This window comes from Taudactylus pleione, unplaced genomic scaffold (assembly GCF_031769625.1).
Source record: "Taudactylus pleione unplaced genomic scaffold, aTauple2 ptg000183l, whole genome shotgun sequence".
In the NCBI taxonomy this organism is placed as follows: domain Eukaryota; kingdom Metazoa; phylum Chordata; class Amphibia; order Anura; family Myobatrachidae; genus Taudactylus; species Taudactylus pleione.
In genome coordinates, this window is record NW_028284585.1 from 761,415 (window position 1) to 781,180 (window position 19,766).

At 39.4% G+C, this 19,766-nt stretch overlaps 1 protein-coding gene across 1 annotated transcript in view; it reads left to right on the forward strand.

The window, feature by feature from the left end:
* SLC7A11 (solute carrier family 7 member 11) overlaps positions 1-19,766 on the forward strand; it is a 211,878-nt gene that overhangs the window by 90,046 nt on the left and 102,066 nt on the right. Inside the window, exons 5-6 of the mRNA XM_088476130.1 lie at positions 3,039-3,138; positions 6,757-6,801. Of these exons, the coding sequence (XP_088332256.1) occupies positions 3,039-3,138; positions 6,757-6,801 (145 nt within the window). The remainder of the gene's footprint in view (positions 1-3,038; positions 3,139-6,756; positions 6,802-19,766) is intronic.

A 19,766-nucleotide genomic window follows, 5' to 3' on the forward strand; every position in this document is an offset into this window, starting at 1 on the left:
AATGGTAAAAATACCTTTGTAAAAAGAAATGTATCCCATATATCTAAAAATCCAAATCCCCATAATTAATCCCCTAATGATAAAGTAGAGAAGTTGATCATAAAAACTTTAGCTGATTGGCTGCTACTGTATAGACAACTTGTCCATTTCCCCACTCTTTAGAAGGTTTATTACATTTCACCTTTTGTTCCTTTCAGAAACTCTGTCTCTGTTCTCATTCATTGCTGGGTACAGACTCACTGTGCTGAATCGCCCCATCCCATGATTCACCTATTGTATACTTGCCTTTAATATAGTGATTTACACAAATCTCACCCCTTGTTCACGTCCTACCTACAGTAGTTTGTTGATTCATTACTCTGTTTTGTACCAATGATACTCATATGTCATCTTATGTTTAATGTACCTATGATATGTCACATTCTCTGTTGCTTTGTATATTCCCTGTATGACACTGTGGAAATACTATGCAGTGCCTTAGAGTTAAAAGATAATAGTAATACAGCTAAAATGAAGAAGTTGCCCATAGCAACCAATTAGCTTCTAGCTATTATTTATCTAGCACAGTCTATAAAATGACACTTGGAGCATATTGGTTGCTTAGGGGCCTGATTCAGAGATGGACACAGATGCGGATGCAGCTGCATCTTTTGGTAGTCTCCTGTCTGTGACTTCATGCAAATGTTGCTAGAAAGCCCTTCCCTGGTGTACAACTGTACTTATGAATATGCAAGAACTGAGACAGCCACTTGCAGAATCCATAGTAGGTGTCTTTAGATGGAACCATCGTTCGCACCATACAAATTTGCACCAGCCCTATGGCAGTTGCACATTTTCCATCTGAGTGTGGCCTCCACTGTGAACGATTGAGTGTCTCTGTGTGCACACATGTCAGTGACATGCCCACAAAACTCTTAGAACATGTCCATAAGATGGACTATCTCTGTGTCCATTCAGAAACACCCAGCACTCTTCCAAGACATTTCTGATAGAATGTTTGGGACCTGGGAGGTTGCAGTGGGCACAGATGTTAGGTGTACATGGTACAGCACCTTACAGCTGAGATGACAGCTACGATTGATCTTCCTTCTTCTTTGGAAATGACTCCATGAGCTTTATCCACCTCAGGCTGCAGCAGTGAGGCTAGTCCCATACACACAGTTACATGATATAATGTGACAGCCTTGTTAATTAGAATAATCATGTAGGTCCAGAGCAGGTTATTTTATGAAAGTAATGATCACCATGCATACATTATGACAGGAGATTGCAGCCCAAAAAAAAATACAGTCATTTCAACACAGTAGTTAGCAATGCAGTAGTGAATAGCCAATGACAAATAATTCTTTATAATAGTTAAACAGGCTTCTTTATCTTTGCTGCTACAACACCTCTTTGGCTATAACTAGGGAAAGGGAAATTCCTCAGTTGTCTCAATATAGTATACTTTAAACACACAACCTTTGCAAAACAAGGATATACGGTAATAAGCAAAACAGATTATTACAGATGGTGTAATGGTAGCATTACTGCCTCACAGCACTGAGGTCGTGGGTTCAATTCCCACCACGGCCCTAACTGTGTGGAGTTTGTATATTCTGCCTGTGCTTGCATGGGTTTCCTCCCACACTCCAAAAATATACAGGTAGGTTAATTGGCTCCCAACAAAAATTAACCCTAGTGTGTATGTGTGTATGTGCATGTGATAGGGAACATAGATTGTAAGCTCCACTGGGGCAGGGACTGATGTGAATGGACAAATATTCTCTGTAAAGCGCTGCGGAATATGTGAGCGTAATATATAAATAACTGATAATAATAATAATAGATATCAAGAGTCTCAAAACTGTTCAGTATTTTACTCTACAGTGCACACAAAGTTATGTCATTGAAGTACTCTGTTACTGGATGATCACTATAACATGGATGTATTTGTAATCCACCATTGATAATAACAATAAGTTGAGCATCTAATACTGTTTTTTCTTGATTCCAGCGAGCAATAACGTTGGTTTTCCAATGATAAGACACAGTAAATGCAGATCCACTTGTAATATATCCCAATTATATTCAGCATTGCACAGAAGCAGTCATTCCCTAAGTGCTCTTTAACTCAGCTCAGTATTCACACAAAATATCTGCCACTCTTTACACTGGCTAACTCAGGGACTGTTTCTCTAGTAGCTCAAACAAGAAGTATATCATGCTGTTTATGCAAACTCAGTCTTTTGCACAAGTCAGGATCACACAGTTCTTGAAATATAGCAGATCTCAGAATCTCAGCAATTTCAGTATTTGTTAATAAGTCTCAGTATGTCTCATACAATCTTTCATAATTCTCAGTAGCTCTCAAACAATTCTCAATAGCACCTAAAACATGCTCAGCAGGGCTGCAGTTCAGTAGGGACATTTTTTACTCACTTATATCCTCCGTGGATCTCAACTGCGACTTCAAGTGCTGATGCAATGTCTCTGGCTCTAAGTCTGTCTCAGCTGGTGCTTCTGCGGCGGTCACTATCAGTGTGTATTCAGTGGTGGCTATATAACCTCACCACTTCAGCAAGAGCACTATGCCCAGTCTCTTGTCTTTCACAGCAGACGTGCAGCAGCTCACCATGCTCTGCACTGCTCCTCTGCATCTCCTGGTCTCTACTGCACATGTGTAACCACAAACACACTGACCTGCCGCTGATTTGTCTTAGTTTTGGTGCATAGCTGCTTCGCATGAAGGCAGCCTCCTATATTGCAACATTCATTGACTTCTGCCAGAGCTAGGGGTATAATATGGGTGTCTTAATCGCAACAGCGCCTTGGTGCATACACACTGAGATATGCATGTGGATAGAATAGGAAATTTTAAGTATTTTCGCATATGCACAAAAGAAAAAAATCGCTCATCATCAACACTGCATGGGACTCTGAGTCAGGCCTATTATCTCTCTCTAAGGTTTGATACATTTCCATATGTTATTTGGCAGCAATATCTTTTTAGGTGTTCCATACCACTTTTTCATGTCAATAAATCTTTTCTGTTTCAGGAGAGACCCAGAACTTCAAAGATGCATTTGTTGGAAAAGATGTTAGCATTATGGGGTTACCCCTTGCCTTTTATTCTGGAATGTATGCATATGCTGGGTGGTAAGTAGATATGTACATATGTATTCATGTGAAAACTAAAACCTATATTTTCCTCATCCCTTTACTGGTAAGGGCTCCCTTAATAAACCACATTGCTTGTATATCTCCTTAGGTACAGTATGTTAAATGTAATTCTGCTATGCCAAATGCAGGAACTATAACTGGGGCTTTATTACAGTTCAGCATTGCGAGTATATAGAAACTAAATTGGTGACTGTGCTCCCCACCAGTGGTATCATTAGGGGGAGTGCGGGCTGCATCAGGTGACACCATCTTAGGGGGTGACACCAAAATAGGAGAGCTGCTCTGCTATTTTGGTTTTGCTTAGCACACCCCACCCTCTGACCCACTGGCATATTCTTTGCATTTTTAACACAGGTAAAAACACAAATCAAATTAAAATATTTTTAATTTGTGCTTTTACTAGTGATTTAGGAATTCCTGTGCTCTTACCAGTAAATTAAAAAAAATGGAAAACTATTCTAAAAAATTGTAACTGCAATACAAGTAAAATGTCAATGGGTATTGTAATACTACAAACAATGGTTTCAAGCATTAGAGATTTTACATGAATTTTAAAATGATAAAATAAAAGAACTTGAAAAACAAGTTTATGCATGCTAAGGATGTGAGGTCTAACTTATTCTTCAAGCTACTATGGTGTAGCTATCAAATGCAGTAAAATCTTATAATAAAATAAAGCAAAAATAATTTGACATGCCTGCAGTCCTTTATGTGCACTAACATCAATCATTGCACACATGATACTGTAGAAATAGTCATCACATAACAAAAATGATGATACATTAAAGAAAAGAAAGAAAAAATAACATTATTTTATTGCTGTAACATCTAGACTGTTATACACACAGGATTCAACTATATATCTTGTAAAACTGGACATACAGTACAATTAAATAGACATAGTTGCTGAAATGTTTCCAAAGGTATTTATGATGCAAATCTTCCTAGAGTCTTCTCTTTATTCTTGCTGCATACTCTTTAAATCAAATGAACTGATGGTTGGAACCCGCTATCAAGCTGTCTGCACTTGTATAATGTAATCTGTCAGATGCTTAACACACCGTTTCTTAATAACATAGCAAAATGTAACAAATTTGTTTTCAGAATGTGATGGCTTTGATGCCGCATCCACAGGCAACACAAGGTTAACACATGTTATAAAAATAATGAGAAAGGGTAAAAAAAATCACATTAAAATATGCCACTAAATAGCTAATTTTAAACTCTTCTACTACATCAATTTCAGCAATTATAATCTAACTGCTTAGAAAGGGAAAGGACTGGAGGGTATTTTCTCACAGAGACACACATCTATTCTGGCCTGTAGACTAGAATAGTACATAGACAATTATGTACAATATGGGCAGGATGTAAGAATAGAACTGCCCTTATGATACTCAGTTTGGAGATTTGTACAGGTGCTATTTACTGGCACTGAAACATCTACAATGCAGCATCTGCTGATGTGTTGGGGCCTAGAGTCTAATTGTGTGGTCATACTTAGAAAGTTCACTGCCTTGCTGTAACATCTCATTGGACCAAGCACCTGTGGCTGTGTTACATAATGTCTAAGCACTGTAGGCCTTTACTCTTTATTCTTTATTCTATTTCCTTCAGCTCATGCTATCAGCTAATATCAATAGAAAAATATGTTACAGTATTTGCATTATTTGTCCATTTTTATGAGTATATTATTATAAATTGTACACTATTATATACTAAACATACCGTACAGAGAGGGTGGACCCTTAATTTATTTATATTTTAATCTGCCATTAAAGGAAACATTTACATCTGCAACTAATCAATTTTAATAAGTTATTTATTTATTACAGGCAGTGAATTACCTATTCAGCCTAGTCCAACTCATTATTTATACACAATGAATAAATAAGAATTGATTCATTCTGAAGTGTTCTATAATGGAATACATACTGTAACGGTTACTGAAGTTAAACGCAATGGCTTAAATGTACCTTATAACAATGACAATAAGATACTCCATTGTACTATACTAGTGGCCTTGGACTATCCAGCTTCTCTTCAAGCACCCTACTATACCATTATATGATGAATATCTTGCATAAAAAGCACATACTAATACTGAAACAAAACACTAATTACTAGCTACACCAGTGTTGGCTAACCTTGACACTCCAGCTGTTGTGGAACTATATATCCCAGCATGCCCTGCCACAGTTTTAGCATGCCCTAATAGCAAAACTGTAGCAGTGCATGCTGGGTTATGTAGTTCCATAACAGCTGGAGTGTCAAGGTTAGCCAACACTGAGCTACTATATACTATACAGTAATAGCTTTATGGTCAGCAAATCGTACCAATGAAAATGGACTGAAACTTAAACTGGCTTCTAATTCTATAATACTCATTTACATAAAATTAATTTTCCTCAAAGCTTATACAACCCACTACATTTTCTAAGATAATTGTGACATGAATACACAGAATACCAAATGAAATTCTACTTCCATTAGCTTTAAGAGAGAAATATGAATAATACAAGTGATATAATATTGTACAATTTCCAGTTGCCCATGTATAAAAGTATTCACATAGAAGGCTTAATAAATCTCCTGACCTTCTAATTTCTACAGGCATTTCTTAAATTAGATAATGCTGGCATTTGTTTTAGACTGAGTCATCAATGATTTCAAATGAATATGAGTCTTGTGTAAAGTAAAGAACAGTAGCTTTAGCTGATAATGTAATGCATACCCATCTATACCACTGATACTGTATCACAGAGGCCAAGAGGAAAATTAAATGGAAACCTGACAAATAGAGAACAAATATGAAATAAAGCAAATAATGTACCAAAAATCACAAAGGGCATAAAATCAATTAATATCAAAGGTAAAAGCTTGAACAGAGTATAGCCAAGCAAGAATAAGAAACAGCATATTGCAATAGTATCTGAAAGGCAGATGCCTAATAAATGTCACTTTGTCTAATCTGCTGCTATACAGTGCTTGGTTTCTTCACGTACTTGTGAGACGTTTTCAGACCCATTGCATCTCTAACATGTCTACACAATGGAAAATAATGATTTTCTTGTCTTAAACCATAATAAGACTTGTGTATGCATAATAAAGGTTCACTTTTAATGAGTGGCCATTGTTTCCTATCTCTATTTACTCTTTATGAGGGAACATCTTGCGGCTTTACACAACAGTAGAGCTGCCCTTACTTGTTGCAACCTAGTTGTTTGGCACCAGCTCACTCAGCAATTGAGTTACTCTTGTGTTGCTCGGTTGCCCTGGTTACACTGTTCACACCATTTCCCAAATAGATGATTAGATTTTAAGTTGTATATGGCAAGACTATGCAATATAGTTGGTAAAATTGGTAATCTATACCAGTTTAACAAATCAGAAGCTGCTAAAATAATAACTTTGTTTAATCAGGAAAAATTGTAACACCACAATGGAGATTTGATATGTTGGCATGACAGATGCATTTAACAATTGAAGCTCCCTTTTTGCTCGGTCCGCACTGCTTAATGACATAAAACATGTCTTCAAATGCACATTTGATAAAAATACTGTAAATTAAAAAAAACACAATTTCTTTTTAAGGTTTTACCTCAATTTTGTTACTGAAGAAGTAGAAAATCCTGAAAAGTAAGTGGCCATATAAACAAATGAATATTTTTGATTTTACTTTATATCTGCTAAATATATAAATGTTTAAGATGTAATATCGGTCATATTGACAGGCAATGGATTGGAAAAAACTAAATTTTTTCTATTTTAATTTGATTTTACATCCTGTTAATGCTATGGCACAACCAGAAAGAGTCAATGCCCACAAACTGAATTTAGAATTAGGATGGACTCTTATCCAATGGGAATTAGAACAGATATTATATAGTAGCTGCTGAAATGTGGAAATGTCCCCTGAAGATGTCATATCTTACACACACTAGACTATCACCAACAACAGACTGAGAAAACTAATCTAGAATCCAGGATAATACTAGTTCACAATCACTAAGGAGCAGTCATAGTTCATTTCAAGTAAGATTATGGCAGCAAACAACAGTTCATCTTAGATTGTCTGTACAGTGGATAAAGTTTTGGAGACCAGAATGCCTGTAGCCTGATGCTATCCTCTTTCTGTGATGGTGCAATGAGTTTGGAGTCTTCATTGCTAATGCATTTTTTATCACAAACAATAACATCAAATTGAAAGCCAAGGTTCAAACTTCAAATACACCTGAATGTGGTTTATCTGGCCTCCTGAGCTAACTTTGAACCTCATGATTAAAGAAAGCATTGTTGAAATTACCATAGAGTTGCATACTCTAACTCATAATCTTCCTCTAGCACCAACATACCTTCTAATAGAACAAAGATTGTAAACTCTAAAGGGGCAGAGATTGATGTGAATGGCCAAATATTCTTTGTAAAGTGCTGCGGATTATGTGTGCGCTATATAAATAACTGGTAATGACTGGTAATATTATCCATTGCAGTCATGATGTAGGAGACAATAGTACTGAAACAATCCTGTTACATTTGTGAACTTCTGGTGTCAAAAGACAGAACATTGGGCTTGATTCAGTACGGAACGCAACTGTGATTGCAATAGCGATTACACACGCAGTCTCACTGTAAAAATATGCTAATGATTGCAATTGCAATGCCTTACACAGCCTAACATGAGGATGCCCAGTTTGCCCTACACACATCTGTAATACTTAGCAAAACTGTGAAACCATCGGTAACATCGAGTACCATCGCAGTCTCACGCACACTTGCACAAGGTCTGACCTTGCTCAGGAATTGCTAACCTCATCGCACACAGTGCAAGCCCAAGCTGCGTATGGCATCGCAGTGGCTAATTTATGCATGCCTGCAATGGCGTTCAAATGCAACGACATGCATGCTTTTCGCCACCCACCACGTCATCACCCTCAAATGGTACTTGCTGTCAACCACTCTTTGATGTGTCTGCGCTGTCACTGCGCTCGCAGTGGAGTGTTCAGGCACATGCACTGCAATGCGTACACATGCGCAGAATGCAACAATAAGTCAAGTGCCTGTGTAATCACAGTTGCGATAGCTGCTGAATCAGGCCCATTGTTAAATCTTAATCTTTCTTGACCTCCCTGCAGCATTTCATGGCAATGGGATTGAAAATAGAGCGCTTGTAGAATTTTTGTGGACTGTATTGTGCAGTCCTTAGTTGGTTCAAATCATTTAGTCATTGGCAGGTTACAGAGAGTGTATTTAGTAGTATGGTCATCTGTACCAGATCCCCCGTCATGTGGAATGCCAAAGCGCTCTATCCTATCTCACATACTATGGCCCTCATTCAGAGCCGTACGCTCTGAGTAGAGCGCACGCTCTGAATGAGGGCCGGCCTCCATTTTCATGGAGCGTCCTCCTGGACGCTCGTATAGCTGTGGGTCACCACCCACAGGCTATACGAGCGTGCATTGTGATGGCCGCGATGGTCGAGACCATCGCGACCATCGAATTTGCGAGCCGGAGCCTGCGGTTGAGGTTTTCAACCGCAAGCTCCGGAGTGATTTTGGCTCTATCAGAGCCAAAATCACTCCCACTGACATCACTAGTGATGTCAGTGGGCCGGCTTCTGACGGGAGGCGTTCCCGTGGGAACGCCCCCGTCAGGGAGCCACGCCCCCGGCACGCCCACCAAAGGGGGCGTGCTGTCAATCAACATTGACAGCACTCCCCCTTTGATCGGACACAACGAGCGAAGGACTTTCCTTCGCTCGTCGCGTCTGGCGCATGCGCACGACGGAGCTCCCTCCGTCGTGCGCATGCTCAGTCCATAACATCGACCCACTTGCGAGCGGACAGCTGCTCGCGAGTGGGTCTGAATCAGGCCCTATGTGTAATATACATGCTGCTACCGGGCAAAATAATCTGATATCATTATCTTGATTACTACTACTATGCGGATGATATCAACTGTACCTGTCCTGCACCTGTCTCCTTATTGAAAGAACCCAACATCATTCCTCAATGGCTGTCTATCTGAGTGACAGCTGGATGAAGTTGAGTTCTGATTAAACATGGAACTCACCATGAAATGACTAGACAGCAGCTGGATCAACCAACTGGGCTTAAACTTGCAGGTTTTGAGTTGCTAAACTCAAATCATGTGCAAAATCTGGGTGTTCTCCTTAATTGTGGCTCCGCATTTAAGCATTAGGGGGTCTATTTACTAAGCAGTGTTAGGAGACAGAGTGAAAAGTGATCAGAAAGTGATAAGGTACCAGCCAACTGTCATCTCACAGGCTGTGTTTAAAAAATGACAGTTGGGAGCTGATTGGCTGGCACCTTATCACTTTCTTATCACTTTTCACTCTGTCTCCTAACACTGCTTAGTAAATAGACCCCTAGGTGTCATAGTACAATCCTATATTTATCATCTGAAGAACATAGCTAGAAACAAGCATTTCGTTCCACCCAGATGATCTGTTTATGTATGTATATGCCTGCATTTATCTCTTCATGCTTGAACCACTGCAGTGCATTCTACCTGGCTCAGATAAATACCTGCACCACCTCCAGCTGGAAAAAATGCATGAGTCAGGCCAAGGCCAAATTAAGGCTTGTGGGGGGACCCGGGGGAACTAAGTTGTAGAGCCCCCTCCAATTAATTGGCCCATTACCTTTCCCCCTCCAGTATGGCCACAGTGTCCCCCTGGTGGCCTCCTTACAGACTCTTGTTGTCTCTCCAGCCCAGAGTTCCCCAACCTTAGTGTCTCCCCAGCCCCAATACTTACCTTTTCCAGCTGCCCACTGCAGTTCCTCTGGTGCCTGCTCTGACTGTCTTTCAGTGGTGCCTGATGTCCACCGGCCACCACTGGTGCAATAAAGTTACAGCGGCTCCCCCGACTGTCCCTGTACCTTGCTGGATCATGCATCAGTGCAGGCAGTGGTACACATGTGCCCCATGTCTCCGCATCGCTGGGCCTGTGTGTGGGGGCCCGGGTAATAGGGGGCATGGCCTAATTGCAGGAAGCCACGCCCCCTTCCCGGAAAAAATAAAATAATAACATAAAAATAAAATAAAAATGCTTTGCAGCTGGGGAGGGGGGGCGCTCTGAGCTCCCTTAGCCTGGCGCAAAGCCAGGGGGGTGCGATCAGTGTGATCGCTGCCCCCCACAGGCATAGGAGACTGCTGTGGCTGCTGCACAGCAGCCACTAGCTGTCCCCACTGCAGCTCAGCACTTGCTGCTGTGAGGGTGGGGGGGCAGGCCCCTTAGGAAGCCCGGGCCTGGGTAATCTGTACCCGCCCCCCCCCTCTCGGCGCCCCTGGGTAAGTAGCAAGGTTAGGGTTAGGCACTGGGGGGAGGGTTAGGCACTAAGGGGGGAGGGTTAGGTATAGGGTGCAGGGAGGGAGGTTAGGGTAGGGAGAGGGTTAGGATACTGACCGACAGATGTCGGTATCCTAACCCTGTTGGGATGCCGGCATCAGGATTCTGACCGCTGGGATCTTGAGCTCCGGCATGGAAGTGCAAGGTGTGCATCGCTGATAGGATACTTTAAAGATAAACATTTTTTTGAGACAGATCCAACAAAATAGTTGACAAACTTTGCTCATAAGCTTTTTATTTTGACAATCGCTTCGGAAGTCATGGAGCCCTGTTACTACATGCACCTGCATAGTATGATAGGAACAAGAACAAATAGTCATAATGAGCCTTGATAAATATCTGGATCATGCATATAATTTTTTTTTTGCACATGTAAATGAAGGTTGACGCCTTTTCTTTGCTCAACTCATGAAAAATCTGTTTTTTTTAATCTCACTGTAAGATGTCGATGGTTCACTAATCACTGAATTGTTTGCAGGAGTTTGACTCTGTTGCTATTGTACATTTTAAATTAATTGTTTAAACAAGCAGATGCTTTTACTATGTTTCCTCCAGCTGCTGTCACTGCGAACAAGCTGCCTGCATTATTGTCAAGCGCATTGACTGTACACTTTTTTCCATGAAGACTTATCATTATTTTGTATAAATCGTACAATGCAATTGTTTTTTAAATAATATCTTTGTTCCCTACAAAAGGAGACAAAAAACAGTTTCAGTAAAAATGGAAATAACACATCAGAAATAAAATGTGTCGAAATTTAAATACTAGATTAATATGCAGAAAGGAACATGAATAATTTCCATAATGTTATTTGAACACATGTTTTTATTATATTCAATACTGAGTACACATTTTTCTTTCCTGTATCAAATTAGTTTTAGTTATTATCAATATTTCCATAGCTAATTTTGGTGGACAATCAAAGTCACTGCAGTACTCTTTTTGGCTTTACGAAACTCTAATCTAAAATTGTACTAATGCAGGTGTAGTGTTTCTGTCCAGTTGTCCGCAATGGTACACGGTTTGTTTTTAATGCATAAATGGTGGCGACATCATTGATCTACATGCATTCGCTTTACATTTATTTGTGCTTTAGCTGAAATAGATAAATAAGACAAACAAAATAAAAAAATGTATTTCACGTTCTATTTGGAAGCCGTAGTTGAAGAGCCAGTGATAAATATTTTATTATTCTAGATTGCGGTCTGTGACATCAAAATATATTTGGTTTTATTATTAATGTGGTAGCATAGACGGTAATTATGCAGTGTTTTAAAATTAGACTGATGCTGACTTATATGCTTAAGTGTATGGAGTAATTCATCCAATGGCAATAGCTTAGTTAAAATCATGTATAGAAATCCTTTCATAATGGTGTCATGGCATACAAATACATTATTTAAAATTCCATTTGAGTAAATATTAATACAGTACTATACCAAATAGATTATCAACAGCATTTTCAAAACTTTTCTGAGACTGTTACCCTAAAAAAATTTGCACGAAATATTAAAATGCCTCACTTGAATTTATCTCTATCATCTCTTGTTTCTTCTGGACATACCCTTATAATGGGTTCGGTTCGAGATGCTGGTGCTCTTGATCCCGGTGGTCAGAATCTCAACGCCACCATCCTGACAGGGTTAGGATACCGACACCTGTTGGTCAGTATCCTAACCCTCCCCCTCCTCATATCCCTAACCCTCCCTCCCCAGTGCCTAAGCCTAACCTCCCCCCTAGTGCCTAAACCTAACCACCCCTGCACCCTAAACCTAACCCACCCTCTAGTGCCTAACCCTAGCATCTAAACCTAACCCTATCTCTAACCCCAGCACTTACCATCTGGATGCCAGCACTGAGATTCTGACAGGTGTCGGGACTCCGGCACCAGCAATCTAAATGTCGGCATCCGGACTGTTGGTAATATCACCGCATCCAATTATAATACCCCAACCATATTTGATACCATTGTGTTCTATCTCTGTTTATAGACTATAAAGTCCACAGAAGGGCCTTGCAACAGTGGAACTGAGGCATAAACAAATCTTTGCATATTTGCAAAACATCCTGTTGTATAGCAAAATTCAATTCATGCAAAACTCTTCCTCATCTCTAATCCAAAGCTTTCAATGCATAATAAAGTTATATATTCATATGTCTTATTTACAGAAAAAAGCTAATTTAAAGTAGATTTATGTAACATTTTTAAAGAAGCAGCTTGTGCATTTTTTATACTCTTGTTGTCCTAATCTACTTCTAAGATGTAAGTACTGTAAGCTATCATGTGACCACACATATATAGACTCCAATCTATATAAATCATTCTAGCTGTATCAAAGGTAACATGATCAATAACTTCTAGATCTTATGCCTTTTATAAGTATTGAATTAAGGAGTTTGGGATGCAGCTCCCTGTGCTCTGGAGAGGGTTTTCCACAGTGCTGCAAATTGCTCCTCTTTCCTCCCACTAAGCATTGATTCACCATTTGCTATCATTCCTGGAATAGCAGCCATATACTATGTAATAATGATATCCTACTGTCCATTTAAATGACATAGTAGTATAAAGAAATTCTGTAGCACAAAAAAATAGAGCATATGTCTAAAATGTAACTCAGGCAATCATCTATTGAAAAATGTGCTTGTGAGGTCCCCTTCGGCAGGCTTTATATGTTCATTAATAAAAATAACAATGCTATAGTATGTATAAATTATGAAATGCAGACATCGCCAAGAGGTATGAACTTCTATACACATTATTAACAACAGCTATCATAAAACAGAAGATAGCAGTCCCAAATCAATTTTCCATTGAATTACATACTGTGAGGTTCCCTTGCAGAGGCAGTTGGATAGAGGAAACGTACTGTAGAAAAATATAATGTCGACTACATTACACGTTACAAACAAAGCAGAAAACAAAGATCAGTGAAAGTAATATATCCAAGAATAATAGTCTTTTTAATTAAAATCGAACCGCAAGAATACTAATGAGAAAGGGATTACTCAATAGTGGAAAATTATTGAGAAATGGATTGTGGTAAATGAAACTGTACAAGAACAAATAATGGATGTCATGTATTTATTTAAATTAGAAGCTAGTCTGGTTTCGTATTGTTACTGGAGTTTTAGGTGACTGCTATTTGGCAGTAGGTGTGTGCACCTGGCACCTATAGTACTCGGGATGTAGTTATGAGACCGGCGACCGCGATGCCGCACATAGTATGCCTGCATCTGTTATTCTCAAACTATAGTACTGTAGCTTTGCTCGCCTCATCTCATGCTCTTGTAGGTATAGCGTGAACATGTGCTCAGGAACACGCAGGTTTAGTTGGGAACGTGTATTAGTGCAGCACATTTACAATTGTTGGAACACTGGGCACCAGTTCATTCAAAGGTTACACTTACGGGCATTGGCTCACACAGGTGGTCACAATAGCTGACACTCCCTTTCCCCTAGAGCTGTCACTCTGTCTTCCGACAATACATTATCTGTATATTTCCCTTTGTCTCACTTAGTGGGTATCACTCTCTGCTAGCTGTGACATGTGGGCATCTTTGTGGCAATTTTGAACTGCGCTGCAGCCCCACCTCTTACCAGGGATGTCCAGGACCAGAGAATTGTGTCCCTCCTGGAGAGGGTCATGTTGGGAGGTGTGCAACAGCTATTTTACTCCTCAAGACATTCATTGTGGCATTAAACTCATTTTATGCTTGGCGGTAAGTTTTGATTTTACAGCATCTCAATACAGAAGAAAATTCATGGTCAGGGCTAACTCCAAGAGAACCAAACATGAACTTGAGCTGATGCTAACTTCCACGTGCACACAATCTTTCAGGCAAGGTCCTTTTAACCTATAGACCTCGCCACACAATATCTGTAATGCCTCGGGGGAACTTTAATCACTCAGAAGTTCATACACATCCATGTTAATAAAGGAAAACTAGATTATGTGAGTTTCTTACTTAATGCTTTTTTGATCTTGCTCTATAAAGCTATAATTTATGGCACTACATGTTTTAACAAATGATGTACTGACAGGTATAGTACATATGAAATAAAGGTGATTTGTCAACCAAATCCATTCATTTTAAACAGTGATGGGACCTGGTGAGGGCTGGCAGTAGAGATTTATATATGCATCACTTTACATTTGGAATTTGCACTTGTGTTCCACACAAGATTATACCAATAATGTTTATTCTGAATGGACTTCTCTGACACTATGTCCCAACCAGACTACAGGATTCAATGAATTGACAACTGTTGTTGTACAGGCTCATTGTTTAGACTTCAAACGCTGCAAAATGTCAAACAAAATATAAAGTCGGCAGTACTTTATACCTCTGTGAAATGGGAATTTTCTTAATATTGCACTGCAATTTCAATTATCTCTATCTGGCAGGATTTGGACCTTGGCATTGGGTGCATTGGGTGTAAATGGCTCATGGTATATTAGTGCTATCTCACAACATAAAAAAAAAATTAGATTATATAAAGTAGCTCTTTCCTTTTTCAGACCAATAGGGTAAAGAATATTCCCTTTCCTAAAGTTTTTTGCAAAAATCTGCTAAATTACTTATATTATAGACACCAGCTGGGATACCCAGCCTTTCCTGGGTTGAAGAATGGACCTTGAAGTATATTTGCAACCTTAATTTTTTACATTGCAGACCAACATTGGAGACCATGGCATAGGTAAATATGCTTGGAGGAAATTAGTAACTGACAGTGCAGGTGCAGTGTGACAGTTGATCCTCCAACTCACTGGAATATATCAGCCTGTGCCTTCAGATCAGTGCAGTTTTAGGCACTGGAAGACATCTTGAGCGAACTTGCTTAAACCAAAATTTCAAACTTGGTGGGGCATCATGTAGACCTCTTTGGCCTTGATTTACTTCAAATATAGACAAAACCCTAATCCTGGTCAAGTAACACCACCATGCCAAATTTGGTCGAGCAAGGTACAAAGCTATGCTGTGCATAAATGTAAAATGTAACATTATTCCCCCGTGACCAAGCCATATCATCGAAACGTGGTGCTGGCAGCAGCAGCAAAGGTTCCTGTGGCTGCGCAACATGGGATAATCCCACTTCAAGTTTGTATCTCCGGATTTTTTTCTTAGACACAACATTGTCTATGTGGACCCATTAGGGTATTTCTCTCGATTTACGCTATTTATCATATATATGGATGTCAGTTTTGCTGCTCGCATATGACTTAGCATTTAAAACATTTTGAAACACACTAACTGTTATTATGAGCATTTTGATACACCATTAATGTGTATGTTCGGGTGTGATGGGATAGCAGCGTGTGTCTGATGATCTCTGCGGATGTTGGACACATGCTGAGATCTCAATTATTTGAGTATTAAACTTGTTTGCTCTATTTACAGCAATAACTTTGAGGAATTTTGTTTTCCACTGATTATTATAGCTATGTTGATATGCTGCACTAAATCGGCATACACACACAATGATTTTGTTACCAACGATTTTATGAACGATTTTATGAATGATTTTCTGTCAGATTATCTGTCAGATTTTTTAAAGTGTAATGAACGATTTTTTGAACTACAAATGATTTTTGTAACTTCCCTTAATGAAAATCGTTCAGTTGGTCAGTCAGAATGAACTACAAACTACAAACGGGAACCCGCATTAACGATAATCGTTCATCGTTATAACTCTGTAACTGAACGATTTTATCAACGATTGAATGATAATGACATTAAATTGTTAAAAAAATCGTTACGTGTGTATGCACCTTTAGTGTTGATCATACTATATGTAAATAACATCCAGCGATTTAATCCACCTATAGTATGAGCCACTGAGGCATTCATGCTCTAGAATACTGACGGTGGTTTATAAATCCCTCCATTCCACTATATAAGGAGCACTGCACAGGAGGGGAACTACTACTGGGGGTATTATGTAAGGGGCACTGCATAGGGGGACCTCTACCTGGGGCTATGCGTAGGTGGGACTACTACTGGGGGCATTATATAAGGAGCACTGCACAGGGGGGGAACTACTACTGGGGGTATTATATAAGGGTCACTGCATAGGGGGACCTCTACCTTGGGCAATGCGTAGGTGGGACTACTACTGGGGGCATTATATAAGGAGCACTGCATAGGGGGATCACTACTGGGAGCACTGCATAGGGGGCCACTACTGGGGGCACTGTATAAAGGCTTGTGTAGCTATACGAATGTGGGGGGCCACAAGGTTGTATGATCGCTGACATATAGAGTGTATGTATCTACAAGGAATAGTATGCACAACAACTTTTTAAACTTTCTTTTCTTGCTCATTATGACAGAGTAATATTTTAATATTTGCATATTAAAAGTTAATTCTTAATATTATCCAATTAAATTTTTTCAGAGTGCTCACCAAACAGAGGGCCTGATTCAGAGCCGGACACTCTGACAAGAGCGCTCGCTCTGAATCAGGGCCCTCCTACCTAAAATTGGAGCGGCCTCCTGGCCGCTCACATAGCTGTGGGTGACCACCCACAGCTTATGCGAGCGGCCAAAAAGATAGACCATCGGGCTTGCGACGAGACCCTGCGGTAGGGTCTCACTGCCGCAAGCCCAGGAGTGCTTTTGGCTCTATCAGAGCAAAAAAGCACTCCCACTGACATCACTAGTGATATAGAAACCATTGTAATTCCTACACCGTTCACCTGATTTGGATGTAATTACCCTCAAATTAAATCTGAAAGTCTGCAGTTAAAGCACATCTTGTTTGTTTCATTTCAAAGCCATTATGGTGGTGAATAGAGGCCAAAATATGAAAATTCTGTCAATGTCCCAATATTTATGCACCTGACTATATATATATATATATATATATATATATATATATACTTGTGACCACTGCTGTCTTGAAAAATAAAGGATACCCAACGAAATACTAATAGGACAGCAACATCATAAGTACACAGGGATTTTCACCCTAAGTGTTGTTTTCACTGAATAACTTCCCTTGTAATGCAAATATTTGACCTCTGTTTATTGTGTTTATATTCAGCATTACATTTCCTTTAATTTGATATATGAATCATTGCACTGCGTGAAGTGAAACAGTTTTTATAAGCATTCGAATTTGATAAACAGATAAACATTCAAATTTCAAAAAGTGTCCGCAATTTTGGCCACCACTATCTATCTATATATATCTATATATATATAGATAGATAGATAGATAGATAGATAGATAGATATAGATATATAGATATATATATAGGTGTTCCAGTGTGCAATTTTATTATTTTTTGTGTGCAAATACGCTTGTTTTCATTAAGGGGATGTATCCCTTACTAATGTATATACTATTACAATATTAAAGGTCACCTTGGTGCTGCATTACCTGTATAAAATTACGTGACCTGTAGTCTTTTTCTTTATGTAGTCATGTAACTCCTTGGTGCTGTCTTATATCCTTAAAATGTACAATAGGGAACATATAATTCAATACATATGTTAATCAAACATGTTTATTCTGAATAACGTAATAAAGTACGACTAGATTAAAATTTTCAAATTATGGCCTCCTCTGTGAATTTACAAGGAATACACATTTACACAACCTAATTCCCATCATTATTTCTATAAGTTAGCATAATCAGATATACCTTCATTTAGTAAAACATTTATTAAAACTGCACTAGAAATAATGTGCAATACCCAAAATATTATGGTCATTTAGTGCAATATAAATTTCTTTCAAATTTGACCACTTATCACTGAACATGAGAACAGATGGTAGTTTCTCCAATAAAAAAAGCATACTTCTGTATGTGATGAACATCTGTGTGATTCACAAACCTTTTATGACCCTTTACAAATAAAAGCCCAGCATGTTAATTGATTTTTATCTGGAATAGAAGAACACATTTCAATAAGCATGTGTGCACAGTAAGAGACCTGGCAGTACAGGGACTTGAGATGCACAATGTTATAGAAAACATCTGGTCACAACATTCATAGGCGCTGCCTATGGACACTGTCAATAAAGTACGTAACTTATACATTGCCATAGATAGAATATTCACCTCTTAGTTGTGTTAAATGTCTTTATATTATAAAGTCCAGCTACTGGAGAATGATTATTGTATGTGATAGACAGAGATCACTAAGGGGTCTATGTACTAATAATTGCAGTACCCATCTCGCTGGGAATATGTTTCTTTTTAATGACAATATCCCCGCTATGTACCAAGGGGAACTCTCAAGGACATTGGTTGCGGTAACCACTGTCCCCGGCATTTAGAAGAAGTCTTTCACAGAAGGAAGCTGACATAGCGCAGACGCACAGCATCAGCTTCTGAACCTGGCAGGAGGCTGCGGAGGAGAGAACAAAAAAATCTCTCTCCTGCACCTGGAGCCTCCATAGGCTTATAGTAGTTTACTCCATCTGAAGATGATGTAAACTACTGGGGCTAGACTCCGAAAAGCTTAGCTTTTTGCAGTTTAGTACTAGAGATGAGCGGTTCAGATTCTGAGGAATCCAAACCGCTCCGAACAGGTGGAATCCGAGTCCACCCGAACGCAAGTTTGGGTGTTCCCGCCTGACTCGGATTCCACCTCGAGGCCGAAGGTCACCCGGCCGGTGTCAGATTCTCGCAAGCTCCGTGACTGGGCATTAGCCCACTGTGTGTATACAAGCTCCATGACTGGACATAAGCCCACTTTGTGTATAACTATATACAAGCTTCGTGACTTACTGGGCATAAGCCCACAGTGTGTATAGTATACAAGCTCCGTGACTCCAGTTCACAGTGATAAATTAATATGGATCACGACAACGAACCGAGAGGAAAGCAGAAGCAGCAAACAAATGCTAGCACTACAGCTGCTGGAAGTCCATCACTATCATCTAAAGCTGATGCTCAAGGGCGTAGTGGCAAGGAAAGGCTCAGGCATTGGCCTTGATTTCTGAGTGGTGGTTCTGCAACTGTCAGTGAGGCATCTTGTGCCTCTCATGACAATAAAATACCTTTTCAATTTGACTATAGAAGAAGTGTAAAAATATTTAAAACCAATAAGGAAGTAGATCAAACTGTGTTTTCAGAAACACAAATGTCAGAAATCCCTGAGGAGAGTGTAAGTGTGTCCACGAGTGGTATTGCTATGTGTAAGCCTGGCCTTTCACAGAAGCCGCCCTCCACAGTTTCTGTTCCATCTGTATTTGTGGGGATGAGCAGTATTGCCGAG